Source organism: Marmota flaviventris, chromosome 9 (genome assembly GCF_047511675.1).
Source record: "Marmota flaviventris isolate mMarFla1 chromosome 9, mMarFla1.hap1, whole genome shotgun sequence".
NCBI classification, from domain to species: domain Eukaryota; kingdom Metazoa; phylum Chordata; class Mammalia; order Rodentia; family Sciuridae; genus Marmota; species Marmota flaviventris.
The window spans coordinates 45,328,266-45,350,488 of record NC_092506.1 but is presented as its reverse complement, the minus strand read 5'-3'; the positions used below and the strand labels follow the sequence as shown (position 1 = coordinate 45,350,488).

Sequence of the window (22,223 nt, the reverse complement as noted above, 5' to 3'; positions counted from 1 at the left end):
AATTAAAAAGATTGGGGATGTGGCTCAGTGGTAAAGTGATTCTGATTCAATTCCCATTACTAAACAAACAAACAAAAAACCCAAAATTAAAAAAACGCCAAACTTCAGTTACTTAGAAAACATGATAATCCACAATAAGCACTTAAAAATACTTGTTGAGGGGTGGGATTGTAGTTCAGCAGGAGAGCACTTGTCTTGCATGCATAAGGCACTGGGTTCAATCCTCAGTACTACATAAAAATAAATAAATAAAGATATTGTGTACATCTACAACTAAAAAAAATTTTTAAAAATACTTGTTGAAAAAAATGAATACATGAAAGAAGACTTATAAAAATCAGAGTTTCTTGTAGAAGAGGAGCTATTAACTAAAAATGTAAGAATTGATTTTACATATTGTTTTTGGTGATAGCTACAAAGGTAAATCAAACAGTCAAATTTTATCACACATTTAAAGTATATGCATTTCTAATGTAAATTGTATATTTACATTAAATTAGTAATACTTGTACTGATAAAAAAGATGAGTCTTATTTTAAATATTCTAGTAAATGGAGGCTATCCTTTTAAAAAGAAAGTGTCTTTCCAAATATTTTTAAAAATATTGTATAAGACTAAAAAAAAAAAAAAAAATACAAAGGTTTAGTACCCTACTGAAATTTCCCAATCATGAATATGTGGTTTTATTCTCAATAAGAAACATTGAGAATTACAGATTTTCTGATCTAGTATTCTGAATGAAACAAGAACTACATAAACACATAACAAAAAAGGTTTGGGATGATTATTATATATCAAGTGTTTTTGAATGAAACAACAACTATTTTATCTGTTCATAAAAGAGTAAATTTTTTTTTACATTTTAAGAAACAGTATGGAACTTTATTATATATTTTATCTGTTCATAAAAGAGTAAATTTTTTTTTACATTTTAAGAAACAGTATGGAACTTTATTATATATGTATAGGATTTTTGATTGAACACAAAAATAAACATATAAATGTCCATATGTATTTAAAATAGCAGAGAGTAAAGGTCATTAGTAAGAAATTGTAAACTCATAACTTTTAAGACAATCTGACAGAAATACAAACCTTCAGTGATTTTTGCAATATAGGCTAGCATGTCTACCTGCCGTGCTTCATCAGATGACGATAGAGAATACAGGGGAAGTTCCTCTTGAAACTTGGCAATCATTTCTTTAATTAATCCAACAATGACAGACTTGGGCTGCAGAATACACACAAAGGTAAAAGTTACTCAAAAATTTGCTAAGTAATACTACCATTTCAACCTAACATTGCATAGAATTAGCCAAAGTAAATACAGTTGACCCTTGAGCAACACTGGAATAGGGACCCCAACCCATGAACAGTTAAAAATTCGAGTATAATTTGACTCCCCCTAAACTTAACTACTTCCAGGCATGGTGGTGCATGCATGTAATCTCAGCTGCTCATGAGGCTGAGGGAGAAGGATTAGAAATTCAAGATCATACTGAACAATTTAGGAGATCCTATCTTAAAAAATAAAAAGGATTGGGGATGTAGCTCAGTGATAGAGAGTTTGCCCAGCATTCATGAGGCCCTGAGTTCAATTCCCAACACCAAACATAAAAAAATCCTTAACTGCTAATAGCCTCCTGTTCACTGGAAGCCTTACCAATAACAAACTCAATTAATGTTTATTTTGCATGCTACAGTTATTATATACAATGAAAAATTACACAAGATCCATGAGAGATCACTTTTTACTATAATGTACAATTTATTGGAGAGACAAACTAAAATTTTTAACATAATTCAGCATTTCAAGTGGATAATCAGATAACCGTGACATGAATGTACCTTAATAGCACCAAGAGGAGGCTACCATAATTCAGTAATACATAAGGTACCACAGGTAACTTCATACAGTTATGATTTAAAACTACATATTTATGTCTGTTTATTGTTGTTACATACAATGGTACCATGTATGATCTGGATGGCACCATGTATGATCTGTATGTGCACATAAGTAAGTTTTCACAAATTTTTAACTTTTTTTGTTTTGGTTTTGGTGGGGATTGAACCCAGGGGTGCTTTACCACTGAGCTACATATCCACCCCTTTATTTTTTTATTTTGAGTCAGGGTCTAAGTTGCTGGTTCTCCACTAAGTTTCCCAGGCTGCGCTTGAACTTGAAAACCTCCTGCTTTAGCCTCCTGAGTTGTTGGGATTATAGACATGTACCACTACACCCAGCTTGATAAATTTTAACCTTTTATAATAGATTGGTGTAAATTTAACATTAATAAATAATAAAACAGATTATTACCTATGTATATTTTATGTATTATTGACACATCTTTTTCTTAACCTTTTCAATATTTCCAGTCTATAGGATTCATATGAAAGTTTTTTTCAAATTGGTGCAAGTTAAAAAAAGAGAGACAACTCTGAGTGAACCCATATAGTTCAAACATATGTTGTTCAAAGATCAACTGTATTGTCATGCTTTCATTTTTCCAAAACTATGTACAAATTATGTTATGATTTAACTATTTTAATGCTTTTAACTGAAAAAAGCAAAGTCTCTTATCATGTAGTATCCTCCCAGAGATCTCATGGAAAATACTCCATGTGTTTATAAAATAAAAGGCAAAAAAACAAAAAAAAGCTAAATTGACAACTCTCAAAACATAGGAAAATAGCATGAATATACTAGCAGCAAAATACCTAGGTTTGGGAACTATCTTTTTTAACTGTTTATTTCAAAATAATTTCAGGCTTACAGAAAAGTTGAAAAAAATAGTACATACACTCTTTTGCCAGGTTACTCAAATGTTAACATTTTATCACATATATTTTCTTAATATCTTTCTCTTTTTTCTGGCCCAAATGAAAATAAACTGCAGAAGTGATATCTCCTTATCCCTAAAACCTTTAGAGTGTATTTCTTAAAAGGAAAAAAGACATTCTTCTACAAAGCCATTATCAAATCAGAAAATTAATTTGATAATGTTTTCTTTGAGTTTAACTAGTTAAATAGCCTTGGTGTCATTCACTTAACTGTTCTGAGCTTCAGCATCATCAGTAAGATAATATGAATAATAAATTCAAGTGGCTATTAGGAGATATAAATTAGCTAATGCATAGAAACTGTAACCTAAGAGAGTAAAACAGATGTTTACTATTATTATTAGGAATATTTAGTAGAATGCTCATTTAAAAAGTGCTTAATTTCTCAGAGACTTGAGTTTCACTGTTTATAAATTAAGAAGAGCCCATTAGGGTAAAAAATTCAAATACCTTCAAGGACCAACCAGATAACATTAAATGTGTGAAGCTGCCAAGTAAAAGAAAACCTGGAGAGATTGTTATTATGGCAAACTAGAAGCAGCCTGCCTATATAAATTCAAATTTATATGCAGAACAAAAACAAAGTAAAAGAAAACCACTGTGCTCTTCGGGAAACTATGGAAATGGAAGGAGACCCTCATTGTTACACAAAATTACATATAAGAGTTTGTGAGGGGAAAGAGGAAAAAAAAAAAAACAAGGGAGAGAATTAAACAACAGCAGATGGGGTAGAGAGGGAAGATGAGAGGGAAGGGGAGGGGGGATAGTAGGGGATAGGAAAGGTAGCAGAATACAACAGTCACTAATATGGTATTATGTAAAAATGTGGATGTGTAACCGATGTGATTCTGCAACTTGTATTTGGGGTAAAAAATGGGAGTTCATAACCCACTTGAATCAAATGTATGGAAGATGATATGTCATGAGCTGTGTAATGTTTTGAACAACCAATAAAAAAAAAAAGACTAAAAAAAAAATTCTGTAGGCTTACTGTAGTCCTCTGAATCTCTTTGGGGAAACTGTCTGCAATCCTTCTAGATTCCTTCTATCTCCAAAATTCTACAAAAAGTATACTCCATAGTTAAAATTCTAAATGCATACAGAACTCAAAGTTACTATAGTCCTTTTAAGCAGGGCGATTAAAATAATGTAATACATTTTAAAGACAAGTTTTAATTTATAATAAAGAGACTCAAAATAATAAAATGAAATAAATTCCACCTAAACTGAAATCAAGCATAACCTCAACTAACTTATAGGACTATTACTGAGCACTATTAAGCAAACAGACAAAACTATGAAAAGATGTCAAAGAAAATCAGAAGAAGCAGGATACATAAATTCTTGCAATAGGGTACAGATGTCCAAATATGGTTTGAAGACAGTTTAAAAAAAAAAAAAAGGAATTCAAGGCGGGTAATGCATACCTGTAATCCCAGAGTCTCACAAGGATAAGGTAGGAGATTACAAATTTGAGGCCAGCCTTAGCAATTTGGCAAAACTATGTCCCAAAATAAAAAGGGCTGAGGATGTGGCTCAGTGGCACCCTGGATTCAATCGCCAGTGTTTAAAAAAAAAAAAAAAAAAGCCAATATGGATATGATGGAGCACAACTGTAATCCCAATGATTTGGAAGACTGACACAAGATGATCACTAGTTCAAGGCCAGCCTCATCTATTTAGTGAGGCTCTAAGCAGCTTAGTAAGATCCTGTCTCAAAATCAAAAATAAAAAAGGCTGGGTGCTGGGAGCCATTAGCCAAGTAGGTATGACAATTTCCTTGCCAGCGTACCCCATGTTGCTGACATGTTGCAGTGACATTGAATGTAGGTGACCTTGCTCAAGGACCAAGGCAGATTAGGGTGTTCCCGGTTTTAAGATAATCGTGTTTAGGGCGTTCCCAGTTTAGGTTCCAGGTTTAAGGTTTAAGATTATTCCTCCTGGGAATAGGGCGTATCCTGCTGCCTGAGTTCCCCTTGAGTTCTCACGGGATTCAGACAGTATATTTTGGAGATAGAAGCCCAGTGGAGGTGGATTTGGGCAGAGAAGGTGGATTTGGGCAGAGAACGTGGATTTCCCGAGAACGTGATTGTAGACGGCTGGTGTGAGTTCGGGAATAAAGAGTTGCTGTTTGAATCTACAAGCTGTGTGGTGGCTCGTGATTGTGTGCCCAGCCAGACTGCGGCATTTGTGCCCAGCCAGACTGTGGCAGCTGGGTATTGCTAGGGTGTGTGTTTACAAACACACACCTGTAATACTGCAAGTTCAAAGCAACTCAGTGAGACCCTGTCTGTAAATAAAATACAAAATAGGGCTAGGGATGTGACTCAGTGGTCGAGTGCCCCTGAATTCCATCCCTGGTACTATCCCCTCTCCTCGCCACCCCCCCACCACCCCCTGCCAAAAAGGTTAGGGATGTGGCTCAGTGATTAAGTGCCCCTGAGTTCAAACTATGGTACCAAAAAAAAAACAAAAAAACCACAGTTAGAAAAAAAGGGGGTAATTACTGATGAGAAGATAAACAATTCAAAAAGGAAGGAATATACATTATTGATAAATATGAAAAATATTTCAATTTTTCAAGTAACAGGATAACAAAAAATTAAGATCCAGGCACCATTTTTTTTAATTGTCTCTTGTAGATGGTCACAATACCTTCATTTTGTTTATTTATTTTTATGTGGTGCTGAGGATCGAACCCAGTTCCTCACACATGTGAGGCAAGTGTTCTACCACTGAGCCACAACCCCAGCCCCAGACAAATTATCTAATTTTTATTATATCCATTCATCACATTTAACTGGAAATCTTATTTAGTAATCATCAAGTAATGCAAATAGCAAATTAAGTTCATATAGAAGTCGGCTCTGCTCCTGATAATTTGGTGTATGTTCTTCCTTTTTCTATTTTTTCTTCTTTTTTAAAGGTTTTATATGTGCAAAATATAGAAAAATATACAAATAAAGTAAAATATGTCCATAATTACCTGTTTTCACAATTATCTATAACACAAAAGTGAGAAACCAAATGCCATTTAAAAAAAATTTTTTTTAAAGAGAAAGAGAATTTTAATATTTATTTATTTAGTTAGTTAGTTTTCAGCAGATATAACATCTTTGTTTCTATGTGGTGCTGAGGATCGAACCCGGGCCGCACGCATGCTAGGCAAGCGTGCTACCGCTTGAGCCACATCCCCAGCCCCTAAAAATTTTTTTAGTTGTGGATGGACACAATACCTTTATTTTATTTATTTATCTTTATGTGGTGCTGAGGATTGAACCCAGTGCCTCACACATGTGAGATAAGCACTACCACTGAGCTACAACCCCAGCCTCCCAAATGACGTTTTTTACTATAACCTCATTCAACTCTGATCCTAAAATTCTACAACTTTCTGGGTACATATAAATATATTACAAATCATTCTTTCATAAAATTTTTAGTTATAAGTGACAGTATACTGTACATCTATCTGCCTAACCCAATATATAGAGATAAGCAAAGGTTTATTTTGTTTTAATGATAATATCTCCTATTAGAGCAAGGATAAAACGAAATTGGTGCCCTTCTACACTCATTGCTATTGATAGCAGAAAACCAACATTTTGTTTACATTTTTGAAGGCCAATTTGGCAATATAGAAGAAATCCTTTAAAATATTTAAAAATTTTCACCCAATAATTCTACTCCTAGAGATTATCATTAGGAAATTTTTAAATATATATATTATATTTAAGTATATTCATCATTAAATTTCTTGTAATATGGCAATTTTGAAATGTATTATGTAAATATCTTCATGCTGGATCATCAAAGAACCATTAAAAACCATGTACTTTGAAAAGATAAACATGGGAGAAATGTTCAATATAATGATTAATGAAAAAATGGAGAATACAAAACTGCATAATGTGAGGACTTGCAAAACATAAATAAGCTACAATTATATATCAATAAAGATGAAGTTTAAAACCTCATACTCAAGTCATGGATGTAATTCAGTGGTACAGCACTTGCCTAACATGTACTGGAGTCAGTCCCCAGCACTATAAAACAAAACAACAACAAAAAAATTATTGCTCAATTAAAACAAAGCATGTCACAGAAGATTACATATGGTATGATTCAAACATACATAAAGGTTAAAAACAGGCAAAATCACAAATAAATATATATATATTACATAAAAATCTTTAATAGGGTGGGGGTAGGAAATAAGTCTCCAACATCCTGCTAGAAGCTTTTCATGTGCTTTCTCAATTAGCAAACAACTATAAAAAGACAAGGGGTAAATGACAGCTGGCTCCTGGACCTGGAGACAGCAGCTTTGTATAGGCCTTTGTCATCAGTATTCTGGGACTTGGCTGATCCTAGAGAACTCAATTTTAAATTACTTTAAAGATCATATGAAGAATGTAATTGAAGTAAATACAGTAGTATGCTTATTTTGACTATCAGAATCAAAGGCAAATATTCAGAAAAAAATAAAAACTTTGAAGAAAATCCAAATTGATCTTACATGGCTCCAGTTTTGGAGATAGGGTAAGTATATTCTGCCTTGTGCATCCACATGTTTTCCAATGGAAATTCCCATATTTGCAGTTGGCTTCAAGAAGCAAATGGGGGGAGCAAAAGGGTGAGAATCCAAAATCCAGAAACGGATTGGTATGTTATATGTATGACCTATTGGAGATAAAATAAGCAAAAATAAGAAGCATACACATCATATTTATGATACAACAAGGTGGCATTTTTAAGAAATAGGTAGTTAAGTCAAGTTTACATACAAAGGATTAAAATAAATCAAGATCTATTTCCCTCATTTCATGCACATTGGAAATATGTTCCTGTTAAAGCACTAACATAACATGAGGAAATTAAGACAATGGCCAGCTCATCCAATTTAATTCAATCAATATTTACAGGTTCTACTATACAAGAAGTTTGGGATACATCTTTTCTATGTAATTTTCTTTGTCCAACCAAAACAAATATTGTACCTTCCTTGAAAGGTATTGGATATCTCTCTTTGTATTTATTCTATACTGAGATTATTCACTTACCAGGCTGTATTTATTACATTGTAAACTTCTAGAAAGAATTCATGTTTCATTCATTTCTATATCCCCAGCACCAAATACAGTACATAACATACTACCTGCTTAATAAATGTTTCTTATGAATCAGAATGAACAAATGAAAAAAATTAATGAATGACTAACTGGAGTTTGATATTTGCCCTCAATGAGCTAAAAAATTGCAGATATAATATCCCATACGCTGAGTTAGACATATAGAACATAGAGCTGAAAATAATCTTAAGAGTCACCTTACCCAGTATTCTTAAATTTTAGTGAACATAAGAATTATCTGAAGAACTTGGAAAATATGCATATTCTTGGGACTTATCTCCAGAGATTGAGATTTATTTAGACATGGGATCAGGCTCCAAAGTGTGTGCGTTTAAATAATATCCATGTCCACACATACATACTCCAAAGATTTGGATGCAAATGGCCTATGCATTTGTTGGAAAACTAAAAAAACAAAAACCCCAAAACCAAACAAATAAAAAACACCCCTTTTGCAGTATTCTTTACAGAAGGAGAAAGGTCTGTAAATGATAACTACAATGAGATTTTCTTTTTAAAAAGTCTACTTAATTGGTCATGGAGCATAGCTCAATAGTACAGAGCTTGCTTAGCATCAATGAGGCTCTGGGTTCAACTCCCAGCACTTGTATTAAAGAAAATAAACTATTTAATACAAGGGGGAAGCTGGGTACAGTGGTTCATGCCTGTAATCCCAGCAACTTGGGAGGCTAAGGACAGGAGGATCAAAGCCAGCGTCAGCAATTTAGCAAGGCCCTAAGCAACTCAGTGGACTCTCGTCTCTAAATAAAATACAAAAAAACTGGGGATGTGGCTCAGTGGTTGAGTGCCCCTGGGTTCAATCTCTCTTCCTTCATCCCCTGACTCCGCCACTTGAACATATGCTCTTCCAACATAGAACATGTCTACCAAGAGCCAAATAACCCTTACTGCCTTAGTTGCCAGGAAGCTCAAAGCCAAACTCAGTGTAAGTGAAAACTAAACTTAGACTAGAAATCTAATAAATTACCTTAGCCAGCGTAGAACATTATTATATCTCAATATTTATTCCTGTATTCTTTTTTTATTGATTTTATTATTTTTAAAAAATTTATTCCTGTTTTCATAGTTCTATTGCACATATCTTTCACTGTACTTGAACATGCTGCTCAGGACAAGAATGGCTACTTTTACTTATTACCAGCTATGCATTAAAACAAACTGAATTCCTATCCATTTCCTGAATGCCTACCCAGTGCCAAAGGAAATGTCAATGGTGAAACATATACAGAGGAAGAACAAAATATGAATGTACCTCTTGGTCATCATAGAGGAAGAGGGTAATTAAGGAATTATGATCGTCTAGGAGCTACAAGTACCAACCTTGAAAGAAGTCTCCCAAAATTGTCTTTTGGGAAATATATTCCCATCTTACAACGCTGAACCCTTTCCAGAGACAGTAAACTCCACTGTTCTGATCTTATTTGGTTTCCATTTCCTTCTCTGTTCAGTGCACCTCCTCTTTCAAATGCTACTAAGCTCATTTATTCCTAAACCCTTTAGTCAGTAATCAAGTAAACTAACTCAATCATTCCACAAGTATTTACTGAATTTCTAATAACCACAGCACTGTACATTAGTACTTTGGGATATTTTTCTTATTGTGATGATTTGCATTTCAAAATTATTAATTTTTTAATGATGGAATTTTGGGTGCCACTTCAGAGAAATATTTTGGAACTAAAGCTTCATTGCTGTTATTCAAAGCACATATATAAGCAATCTCCAATGATACTAAAAGGCTAGCCATTTTGAACAGAGTAGGTCTAGACAAACAACAGTTAACTATAGAAGTTAGTGATTTTTTTTTTTTCCTTTTCTTTTTGGGCAAATACTTAACTATTTTAGCCTGTCAGGTCATCCTAAAATGTTTACCCCTGTGTTTCAAAAACATTGGAGTCTGTATAACAGTACCAGGTGGTTTTAGGTAAATCACTTGAGCAGACTAAGATTCAGTTTCACCTATGGAATGGGAATAATGCTACATCATATAAAAGGAAGAGGAAGAGAAGAAAAAACTAAACAAACAAACAAAAAACAACACAGAGTTATAAGGAGAAGAAGGTGAGATTCCTACATTTTCTTATGGAAAACAGAAATCACTCATCCCAAGGGCAGATCCATGTCTGTCTAAATTCTCTTTTCATTGTTTTTTTTTTTCTTCTTCTTCTTCTTTTTTTTTTTTTTTCATACTGAGATATTGAACTCAGGAACTCTGTACCACAGGATTTTCATGTCCCTAGCCTCTTTTAAGATTTTTTTTTTTTTTTTTTGAGACAGGGTCTTGCTAAATTGCTGAGGCTAGCCTCAAACCTGCAATCCTCCTGCCTCAGTTTCCCCAGTTGCTGGCATTACAGGTATGTACCATCACCCCTAGCTGTCTTGCTCTGTTCTATAACCCAGAACCTACTAGAGTCATGGGCACATAGTTGACAATAAGTAATTGTTGAATTAAAGTTTAATTTATGGCGCTGGGGTTGTGACTCAAGTGGTAGAGTGCTCACCTAACACATGTGAGGCACTGGGTTTGATCCTCAGCACCACATAAAAATAAAATAAAGATATTGTATCTACCTAAAACTAAAAAATAAATATTAAAAAAAAAAGTTTAATCTAGGTCTTCCTTGACTAGGACAGAATCCTGTCAGATCCAGTAAGGTTCTAAATAGATCTCTTATGTGGAAATACTTTGAGAATGTTATGGCATGAACAAATGTAAGTTTGTGTAAGTTTAAATGAACTGCTCTTTTAGAAAACTCCCACATTTTCTTTCTTCCCATACTTACCCTGATACATCACAGGAATAGTACCAGTAAAATTCAGCAGGTCTTTCTGGGAACTATCTTTAAAAACTGGAAGAAAAAAAGTGCCAAAATGTAAAATCAGAAGTAGAAAGAATTATATTAAAGTATATAAATGCACATCCACACACATCCACAATCTCTAAATACCAGGATCAGTACATATATGACAACAAGGGGATAATTACTAGATATTGTTTACTTAGTAGTGAGGGCAACTGAAAAAAAACAAAAAAAACAACAACAAAAAAAAAAACACAGAACTTTGATACTAAAATCCCAAGTTTTAGACCCACCTCCCCTCTTAGAGGCCTGTGTGACTTTTAGCTACTTTAATCTCTCTGATCTTCAGTTTTATCATCTATAAAATAAAGATATCTGCATCATGAAGCTGTCATAAGGCTCATGTAAGATGTGAAAACCCTTAATAAGAATCAAAGTATTATAAAATGTAGGGATGGATGGGCACAGTGGTGCATACCTGTAGTCCCACAACTCAGGGGGCTGAGGAAGATTGCAACTTCAAGGCAGCCTCAGCAACTTAGCCCCTAAACAACTTAGTGAAAGCCTGTCTCAAAATAAAAAAGGACTGGGGATGTAGCTCAGTGGTAAAATGTCCCTGGGTTTAATCCCCAGTGCCAAAAACAAACATTGAATTTTATTATTTAAAGTAATAAATTAAATAATTGTCACATGTAACAAATCAGTTATAATCACTTTTATAATCAATGTTAGCTTTACTTTTCAAAGCAACCTTTTAGAAAAATCAATAATTATCTCTCTTAGTTTCTTTAAATCCATTATTCTCAACCTTTTTTCAATATTTACGTCCCTGAAATTTCAACTTTCCCATCAATAACTGGGACACATGTGAAGAATCAATGTCCTAATCTCAGGACTAAATACCAAGACCACTCTCTAGGGTTTCAAACAATCAAACTGCACTGGAAAGCAATCCTTTTAACATCTCAATAGTAACTGTACTATTTCCATAGAGGAAGAAAAAATTCTAGATAGATTTTGATGACTTATAAGAAAAGGGAAAGAGGGGAATAGGAAGAGTAGCAGAATACAATAGACACTAATATGGCTGTATGTATAAACGTGGCTATAAAACCAATGTGATACTGCAATCTGTACACGTGGAAAAAAAAGAATTCATACTCCACTTGAATCAAATGTATGATATGTCAAGATCATTGTAATGTTTTGAGCAACTAATAAAAAAAAATTAAAAAAAAAAGAAAAGAAAAGGGAAAGAGAAAACCAGGCTGTCTTAGTCTGTTTTGGCTGCTATACCAAACTACTATAAACTGGGAAGCTTCTAAAGAACAAAATTTATTTCTCACAATTCTAGAGGTTGGGAAATCCAAAATCAAGGTGCTGGCAGATTTGGTTTCTGGGGAAAGCCTGCTTCTTGATTCACAGACAGCAGTCTTTTTACTGTGCCCATATATAGTGGAAGGGCAAGAGTCTTTCTCAGGCTGCTTTTAATAAGGGCACTAATCCTATTTATGAGGACTTTTGCAAAGAGCCTACCAAAGGCCCCACCTCCTAATGCTATCACCTGGTGATCAGAACTTAACATATGAATGGGGGGGTTTACAAACATTTAGACTATAACACAGGCTGTCAGAAAACTCAAGGACAAGACAGTATGTAAGTACAAATGTAACCCTGAACTATATAAGTGAAAGTAACAATGGGTGAAGGCATCAATCCATGAAAAACTAAAATGGAAAGAGGAATGGAACAGGGATTATTACTCAAGGACACAGAATAATCTAGAAATGCATTAGAGGAAATGTGTGAATATTCATTCTTCAAATTATTAAATGTGATTAAAATAGGGACTCTGAGAAGGTTCAATTATCCTGCATTATTGGGGTAGGTCTAATCTAATCACATTGGTCCTTAAAAACAGAGAACCTCTACCAGCTGCAGTTAGAGGGAGATTTGCCTACGGAAGAATGCTGGCTTTGCAACATTGCTGGCTTTGAAGATGGAGAAAGGAGACCAAGAGTCAGGGAATTTGGGTTACCTCTAGAAACTGAAAAAGGGAAAGAAAAAGTAGCCCCCACCCACATTGTTCACGAAGGAAAAAGACCTGATGACTCATTTATTGGAACTCAGTTAAACTTATAAGCTACAGAAAATTTTAATGGACTTCTAGCCTACAAACCGTAATATAGTAAACTCGTGTTTTTTTAAAACCAGTAAGTTTTAATTTGTTATAGTAGCAATAAAAATATAACACACAGGTGCAGTAGTGCACAGCTGTAATCCCAGTGACTTGGGAGGCTGAGGTAGAAGAATCAAAAGTTCATGGCCAGCCTCAGCAACTTATCGAGGCCCTAAGTAATTTATTTTAGCAAGACTCTAAGCAACTTAGGGAGATCTCTTCTCAAACTGAAAAATAAAAAGGGTTGGGGATGTAGCTCAATGGTAAAGTACCCCTGGGTTCAATCCCCAGTACCAACCATACCTCCACCTCACCCCCCAAAAAACCTCAAAGCTAGGCCTGTGGGCAATTCTGTAATCCCAGCAATCCAGAGGCTGGTTTTGGCAGAAGGATCCCAAATTGGAGGCCAACCTTGACAGCTTAACAAGACCCTATCTCAAAGGGCTGGGGATGTGGCTCAGTGGTAAAGTGCTCCTGGATCCAATCCCCAATTTTGGGGGGCGAAAAACTAATACAAAACACACTGTATTGAATTAACTTAAATTTCCTCAGACCTCAAATCACAAGTGGTTAAAAATCAGAAAAAGAAATTAAAAATTATGATTTTTACTGTTCTTTAGGATCAAGAAATTAATAGTTCAAAGAAGGCAGCAAAAATTAGAGAATATTATTCTTACCGTAGGTATCCATGGAATATTTGAAATGTGGGAAAAACATATTTACATTCTTTAGTTCTTCCACAGTTAGATCCCTGAACTTGTACTGAGAAGAAAAAAATGAGCATGTAATAAAAATTAATCTATGAGTAAGAAAACAATTACAACTAACACTTAACTGAACATTTACTACATGCTAGGCCCTAGAACATTATAAACATGAATGCTGATCCAGTCATGACCCTAAGAAGTAGTTGGGCTTACAACTGCTCTTTTTCCCTGCCTTTTCTTTTGCAGTACTGTGGATTAAACCCAGGGGCACTTTACCACTAAGCTACATCCCAGCCCTTTTTATTTTTTGTTTTGAGACAGGGTCTTGGTAAATTGCCAAGGCTGGTGTCTAGGGATTCTCTTGCAGCAGCCTTCCAAATCACTGGACAATGCACCCAGCACAACTGCTCTATTTTATAGAAGAAAGGGAAATCTAGAGAAGTAAAGTAATTTGCTGAGTCAGATAGCAAGTAAAATATTGAAGCCAGAGCTCAAAGCCGGGACTTGGGCCTTTAACTACTAAATCAAACCACTTCCAAATATCTTCTGAAGTCTAAAAGAGATAGGGCAGAAAGAATTACCTATCACCACTATTCAAGATCCAGTTGTCAGCCAGGCAGAATATCACATGCCTATAATCCCAGCAACTCAGGAGTGTGAGGGAGGAGGATTAGAAATCCCAGGCTAGCCTGGGTGATTTAGAAAGACCCTGTTTCAAAATAAAAAGGGCTAGAGATACAGCTCAGAGGTAAAGTGCTCCTGGGTTCATTCTCCTGTACTGCAAGATCCACTTCTCTTTTCTGAATACTTCATTCACTTGAGACATGATTTCGCATCCCATACTTCTTGACCTGCATCCTGGGTTTCAAGGGAAAACAAGCCAGCATGATATCACATGTTTGTAATCCCAGCAATTTAGGAGGCGAAGGCAGGAGTGCCGCAAATTCATGGCCAGCCTGACTTAAAAGGGGCCCTGTCTCAAAATAAAAAGAAATGGAGATCTAGCTTAGTGGTAAAGCACCCAAATGTTCAATCTCTAATATCAAATATAAAAGAAAACAAAACAAAAACAAAGGGAAAACAAAAGCATGCAAGCATTTACTGTTATGTTAAGTGAACTACCTCCTCATTTATGAAGAAGTCCTCCCAGAAATACTATCTTGGTTACCTTGTGGGCAAAATCATTTCATTTCTTTGAACTTATTCTGCAAAGAGAAATAATACCCACTCCTGAGACTTGTGAAAGGATTAAGTGAAATAAAAAAAGAGAGGATATATTAATATTCTGTAAATAAAATACTTAGAAATAAATTCAACATGGTACAAAATTGAAACAGAAAACCTTGTTGAAAGAAATAAAATAGACCTATATAAATAGAAAGACATCCCATGTTTGTGGATTAGATTATTATTAAAATGGCAATATTCTCCAACAGATTCAACACAATCCCTATCAAAATGTAAGCTAGCTTTTTAAAATAAAAATTTGCAAACTGATTCTAAAATGCATATGGAAATTTAAGGGGCTCAGAATGGTCAAATCAGTCTTGAAAAAGAACAAGAAAGCTGAAGGATTCATGCTCTTATCAAGATAGGCTATAATCCAAATGAGATAGTAACAAGCATTGGAGAAGATATGGAGAAATCAGAACTTCCATACAAATACACCTCTGCTAGTGATAAAATGGTGTTGCTACTTTAGAAAAGCAGTGAGAACTGCTCTTCAAAATATTAAATATTGAGTTATCAAATGATCCAGAAATTCCACTCCTAGGTATGTACCCAAGAAAAATGTAACCATATCCACATAAATAATGGAATATAATTGATCATACCAGCTTCATTCATAATAGCAAAAACAATCCAAATGCCCATCAACTGATGGATTTATCCAATAAAATGTGGATAAATTCATAAAGTGGAATACTCAGTCATTAAAGGAACAAAGTACTGATACATGGATGAACCTTGAAAACATTATGCTAAGCGAAGGAAATCCAGTGCAAAAGATCAAACATCATATGACCTATGTATATGAAATATTCAGATTAGTCAAATCCATAGAAACTGAAAATAGATTAGTGTATGTTTAGGATTGGGGGAGATTGAGAGAAAGTGGGGAATGACTGTTAATGGATCTTGTTTCTTCTCTGAGCCTTAAATTTTTCATTAGTAAAAAAGATTTCTAGCAGTTACAGGGTTTTGGGTCTAATGTCTAGGTCTTTGATGCACTTTGGGTTGACTTTTGTGCAGGGTGAGAGATAGGAGTTAAATTTCATTCTTCTACATATTGATTTCCAGTTTTCCCAGCACTGGTTGTTAAAAAGACTATCTTTTCTCCACTGTATGTTTATGGTGCTTTTGTCTAGTATCAAGAAAACTGTATATATGTGGGTGTATCTTTATGTCTTCTATTCTATTGATCTTCATGCCTGTTATGGTGCCAATATCATGCTATTTTTGTTACTATAGCTCTGAAGTATAATTTGAGGTCCAGTATTGTGACGCCTCCTGCTTCACTCTTTTTGCTAAGGATTGCTCTGGCTATACTGGGTTCTTTCATTTTTCCAAATGAATTTCAGAACTTCCTTTTCTTGTTCTGTGAAGAATGTCATTGGAATTTTGATGGGGACTGTGTTGAATCAGTGTAGTACTTTTGGTAGCCATTTTAACAATATTAATTTTACCTAACAACATGGGAAGGCTTCCTATCTTTTAAGGTCTTCTTTAGTTTCTTTCTTTATATTCTATAGTTTTCACTGTGGAGATCCTTCACTCTTGTGTTAGATTGATTCCCAAGAGGTTTTTTTTTTTAGGTTTTTGTGAAGGGGGGATTATTTTCCTAATTTCTTTTTCTGCAGATTCCTCATTGGAGTACAGAAATGCGACTGATTTATGAGTGTTGACCTTGTATCCTGTTACTTTGCTGAATTCATTTATGAGCTCTAGAATTCTTTTGGTGGAGTTTTTTGGATCTTCTAAATATAGGATCATGTTGTCAGCAAACAGAGAAAATTTGAACTCTTTTTTTCCTATTTGTATCCTTTTCATTTCCTTCTCTGCCTGAGTTTCAAGGACTATCTTGAATAGCAGTGGCGAAAGTGGGTATTCTTTTCTTGTTCCTATTTTTAGAGGAAATACTTTCAGTTTTTCTCCATTCAGTATGAGGTTGGCCTTAGGTTTATCATTTATAGTCTTTACAATGTTGAAGTAAGTTCTTTCTATGCCTCATTTCTCTAGTGTTTTAAACACGAATGGATTCTGTACTTTGTCGAATGCTTTTTCTGCATCTACTTAGGTAATTATGTGATTCTTGAGGTTGATATGTTTATGTGGTGAATTACATTTACTGATTACCATATGTTGAACCAACCTTGCATCCCTGGGATGAAACCCAAAATTAGACCAGAAACCCTGCAGCTGCTAAAGATGTAGGCCCAACACTCCAGTATGTTGGCACAGGAACTGACTTCCTTAACAAGACTCCTAAAGTGCAAGAAATAAAATTAAAAATCAATAAGTGGGATTGTGTCATATTGAAAAGCTTCTGAACAGCAAAGGTAACAAAAGCATGAAAAGAGAGCCTAGAGAATGGTAGAAGATTTTTGCTGCCTACTCCTCAGATAGGACATTAACATTCAAAATATACAACAGCCACCTACTCCTCAGATAGGACATTAACATTCAAAATATACAACAAACTAAAAAGGTAACACACAAAAATAAATAAATAACTAAACAAATACTTCTCAAAAGGAGAAATACAAATGGTCAACAAAATATGAAAAAATGTTCAACATCTCTAGCAATTAGGAAATTTAACTCAAAACTATCTCACTCAAGTCAGAATTGCAGTTATCAAGAATAATAAATGTTGGCGAGGATGTAAGGAAAAAGGTGCACTCATACATTGCTGGTGGGACTGCAAACTGGTGCACGGGAAAGCAGTATGGAGATTCCTCTAAAAACCTGGAATGGAACCACTATTTGCCCCAGTTAGCCCACTCCTCAGTATATACCCAAAGGACTTAAAATCAGCATACTACAATGATGCAGCCACATCAATTCACAAGAGCCAAGCTATGGAACAAACCTAAGTGCCTTTCAGCAAATGAATGGATAAAGAAAATGTGGAACATATACACAATGGAATATTACTCAGTCATAAAGAAGAATGGAACTATGGCATTTGCCAGTAAATGGATGGATCTAAGAGACTATCATGCTAAGTAAAATAAGCCAATCCCTAAAAACCAAGACAAATGTCCTCTCAGATATGTGGATGCTAACACACAATATGGTGAGGGTAGAGAACAGAAGTTCATTGGATTAGACAAAGGGGAATGAATGGAAGGAAGTAAGGAGGAGAGTAGGAAAGACAGTATAATGAATCAGACATAACTTTCCTATGTTCATGTATGAATATACGTGACCAGTGAAACTTCATATCATGTACAATCACAAGAATGAGATCCTAATTAGAATAAGTTATATTCCATGCATGTATGTCAAAATGCACTCTACTGTCATGTATATCTAAAAAGAACAAATAAAAAAGTGAAAAAAAGAATACAAATAACAATGTTGGTGAGGATGTGGGGAAAAAGGTATACTCATACACTGTTGATGGGAGAGCAAATTAGTGCAACCACTCTGGAAGCATTATGGAGATTCTTTAGAAAACTAGTAATGAAACCAGCAATATGAACCAGCTATCCCACTCCTTAGTATATATCCCAAAGATTTAAATCAGCATACTGCAGTGTTGCAGCCACATCAATGTTTATAGCAATTAAAAAAAGTCCAAAGGGCTGGGTGTGTGGCTCAAGCGGTAGCGTGCTCGCCTGGCATGCGTGCGGCCCGGGTTCGATCCTCAGCACCACATACAAACAAAGATGTTGTGTCCGCCGAAAACTAAAAAATAAATATTAAAATTCTCTCTCAAAAAAAAAAAAAAAAAAAAAGTCCAAGGTTGAATGTTTTCTCTGATATGCAGAAGGGAATTCAAAATAAGGTATCAGAGAGAGATTAAAAAAGAAAAGGAAAAGAGAAAAAAGAAAAAGGGAGAAGGAATTTCATCAAAATGAGGAAATATCATTAGAATAGATGAAGGGGATTAAAAGAAGAAAAGGGAAGAACAGTGGAATGTGAAAAGGAAAAGGGAAGAACAGTGGAATGAATCTGACTGAACTTTTATATGTGCATGCATGGATGTGGCACAGTGGGTCCCAGCATTGGGTATATCCACAGGACACTAATTTAAAAAAAAAAAAGTAAACCGTAAATAGTTTAAAGAGAGATTTCTGGAGTGGAGGGAAGACAGGGGAAGGCAGTGCTGGGGACTGAATTGGAGTGGGTTGTATTACATGCTTTTGTGATTATGTCAGGGTGTCCTCTGGTATTGTATATAACTAAAAAGAATTTTTTTTAATTTAAAAAAGATATACTTGGCCAGGCATGGTGGCACGTGCCTGAATACCAGTGGCTCAGGAGGCTGAGGCAGGATTGCAAGTTTGAAGCTAGCCTAAGCAAAAGCGAAGAGCTAAGCAACTCAGTGAGACCCTGTCTCTAAAGAAAATACACAATTGGGCTGGGGATGTGGCTCAGTGGTTGAGTGCCCCTGAGTTCAATCCCCAGTATCAAGGAAAAAAAAAAGATATAACTTAACTGCCTATCAGCTTCTTCAATAGTATGCATGAGGATCTCATAATTAACATGTAAAAATGAGATATTAAAAAAATATGAATGCAAATAGTAAGTAGAGGCAGGAAATTATCAGTCAACATAAAGCATATCCAAATTACAGAAAGGCCTTCTTGAGGAACTGAGTCTAATAATAATAATAATAATAATAATAAAAAATTCCTCTATTTTACTTCCACCCTTAAGAAAATCTTTGTCTCCATTTTCCTTTGTTCCAGTTCAACCAAAGCTTTTTTTTAAACAATTCTTCCCATAGAGGACATTGATCATCCTCCCCACATTAACACTTGGTAGTACCAGGCATGGTGTTGCACCCTTATAATTCCAGCTACTGCGGAGGCCTAGGCAGGAGGATCCCAAGTTAGAGGTTAACCAGGGCAACTTAGCCAGACTCTGTCTTAAAATAAAAAGTAAAAAGAAGCCAGCTGTGGTGGCTCGCCTGTAATTCCTGCAACCTGAGAGGCTGAAGCAGGATCCTGATGGTAAGTTTTGAGGCCAACCTCAGCGACTTGGCAAGGTCCTAAAACAACCTAGAAAGACCCTGTCTCAAAAATAAAAAGTAAAAAGGACTGGGGATGTGGCCTAATGGTCAAAATCCCCTGGGTTCAATTCCCAGTACCCCCAAAGAATAAATAAACAAAAAGGGGCTAGGGAAGTAGCTCGGCTTAAAGCACCTTGGGTTCAATCCTCCAGGAAGGGAACCAACCAAACAACAGAATAACTTGGTAGACTGGTTCTTTTAATTTAACATTCTCCAAAGAGGGGACAGAAAGGGTAGTAATTTTAAGAATGATGATACTTCTCTTCCTAAAAGATTTACATCTTTCACAATAAATAAACTCATTCAAATTAATTACATAAATAATTTTAGTCTTGGGGCTTCAAAACCTCCCAGAGGTGTGCAAAATGCCCCCGCAAAAGAGAAGTCAGGCAGGTTCAACAAAATAGCTTATGTGTATGACTTCTGCACAGGGAAATATTAAGAATCACTTAAGGAGGACACTCCTGAAAATGAGAATTTTCTCAGACTGCTAACTGGTGGGGTCTAAGAGGTCAGTGGTGCCTTTAATCTTCTCACTGGAAACTCACACTAGTCAGGCACCAGATTTCTGGATCACTCCTCCCATCCTCAACCTTTCAACATTAAAAGGATCTTTCCTGGGCTCTGTCTTCATACTTGTATCTACTCAGGTCTATCATTCAGCTATTCAGCATCTATGCTGCTGTCAGGCATAGCGCTAGGTGAAGGGCATACAAAAAAGCGCAGTGCCTGCCTTCAAAAGAGCTCACAACAGTAGAAAAAATTGTAAATAATTACTCCACAAAGTGGTAACATGTTTTTGAAAGCAGATGAGAGGAAGAAGTGAGTCAGACTTCCAGCAGTGCCTGAGTCTTAAAAAGGATGAGGAAAAAGAGCAGGCCATTTCAGCAAAAAGGCGTGATCACAGGGACAGTGTGTGCTGGGGCTGTTTGAGGCCAGCAAAGACCGTAGCTGAGAAGCACTCTTGCGGGTAGAAACTGGGGAGCAGTGAGTAGAGCGAAAGCCCAGGCCTTGGTGGGGCAAGGTGGCCTCAGATCCCGTGGCCTCCCAGGGGTCGCTGCTCACAGCCGGCTTCAGACCAGTGGGTCTCAGCTCCAAACCGAGTAACGCGAGGCGCGGCAGCCCGGTCAGGGGTGGTGACACCCTCCCTCCCGATCCCCGAGTCCCAGACTCAGCCCAGCAGGCTGCCCACACCTTGCCTAGCAGCCGTCTCACATTCTCGCAGTCGAACTCCATCTCTAGCCAAATCCCGGAGCACGGTTCCAGGACCCCAGCCCCAGTACCTTCTTCCGCAACCTCTCCACGACGGAAGCCGCGGAGGTCCAACCCTTCCTAGTAGTCTAAGGGCCCGCCCCTTCCCAGACGAAATTCCAGCCGCATTCAACGCCGCAGGCTCAGCTGGGACTCCGCCCAGAGGCTGAAGCGCGGAGCAGTCAGGTAAGGAAAGGGCGGCTAGAACCGCGTGGGCTGAAAGCGAACCTCCCGCAGCTTGCTGGAAGGAAACGCAGACAGTTCTGAAAAGAGGAGTAGGAAGGACTTGTGTAGAGGTAGCAAAAGACGTAGAAGCAACACGCGATTTTGTAGAAATGTGTTTAATTCAACCGAGTACCAGAAAAAAATCAAGACCAAAAATTGTAGTAGGATATGGGGAGGAAGAGGTAGTGGAAATTTAAAAGCTAAATTTCAAAGAGTAGAAAGGGAAAACAGGAGGAGTCTTGTCAGGTAACAGATAAGAGTGAAGGTGATGCAGCATGAGGGAAAGAGTTTGAAGTAGTTCCTTTTTTTTTTTTTAGGACTTTTGCCAAAACTGTTAGTGGTTGAGAGAGAAAAAACCCTGTTGGAGGGAGGGCAAAAGTTTGAAAACTAGAGAGGGAGGAGATGAGTGGATACAGTCGTCTGGAAGAGGAAGATGGAGAATACTATAATTTTCTGGTGTTATTCAGTCTCCTTGACTTGTGAGGCGACTTATCTGCCCTGAACCCCTGACTTGAGGCGCTGGGGCTAAAAAATTGTAGTAGCTGGCTATTGTAGTTATCAAGAGGTTTGTTAGTCAGGAGGGTGATTGTATTTATAGGAAGAGCCAAAAGTAGGGATGTTGTGACTCAATAAGGAGAAGACATTGAAAAGCTGGAAGGAGCATTTCTTAACCCATTTAGTGCCAACTTTTCAGTTCTGTGAGTATACCAATGAAATTGACACAGGTGCATTGACACAAAGGTTTTTTCCCCAGCAACGGGGGGTGGGGGGTGGGGGCGGGGGGGGGGTAAGTCATGTTGGGACTGATTAAGTGTGGTG

At 36.3% G+C, this 22,223-nt stretch overlaps 1 protein-coding gene across 8 annotated transcripts in view; it reads right to left on the bottom strand.

The window, feature by feature from the left end:
• Uevld (UEV and lactate/malate dehyrogenase domains) overlaps window positions 1-21,246 on the bottom strand; it is a 42,909-nt gene extending 21,663 nt beyond the window's left edge. For 2 of the 8 annotated variants that reach the window (XM_027942420.2, XM_027942423.2), the window contains exons 1-5: window positions 21,123-21,246; window positions 13,655-13,739; window positions 10,781-10,846; window positions 7,364-7,527; window positions 1,096-1,231 (exon numbers count right to left, since the gene is read on the bottom strand). In XM_027942420.2, coding sequence (XP_027798221.1) covers window positions 1,096-1,231; window positions 7,364-7,527; window positions 10,781-10,846; window positions 13,655-13,739; window positions 21,123-21,164 — 493 coding nt within the window. In that variant the 5' untranslated portion in view covers window positions 21,165-21,246. Of the gene's footprint in view, window positions 1-1,095; window positions 1,232-7,363; window positions 7,528-10,780; window positions 10,847-13,654; window positions 13,740-14,806; window positions 14,890-17,057; window positions 17,171-21,122 lie in introns of all 8 variants that reach the window. The other 6 variants (XM_071616342.1, XM_071616341.1, XM_071616343.1 and 3 more) reach the window with 6 other exon arrangements.
• Window positions 21,247-22,223: the final 977 nt, after the last annotated feature.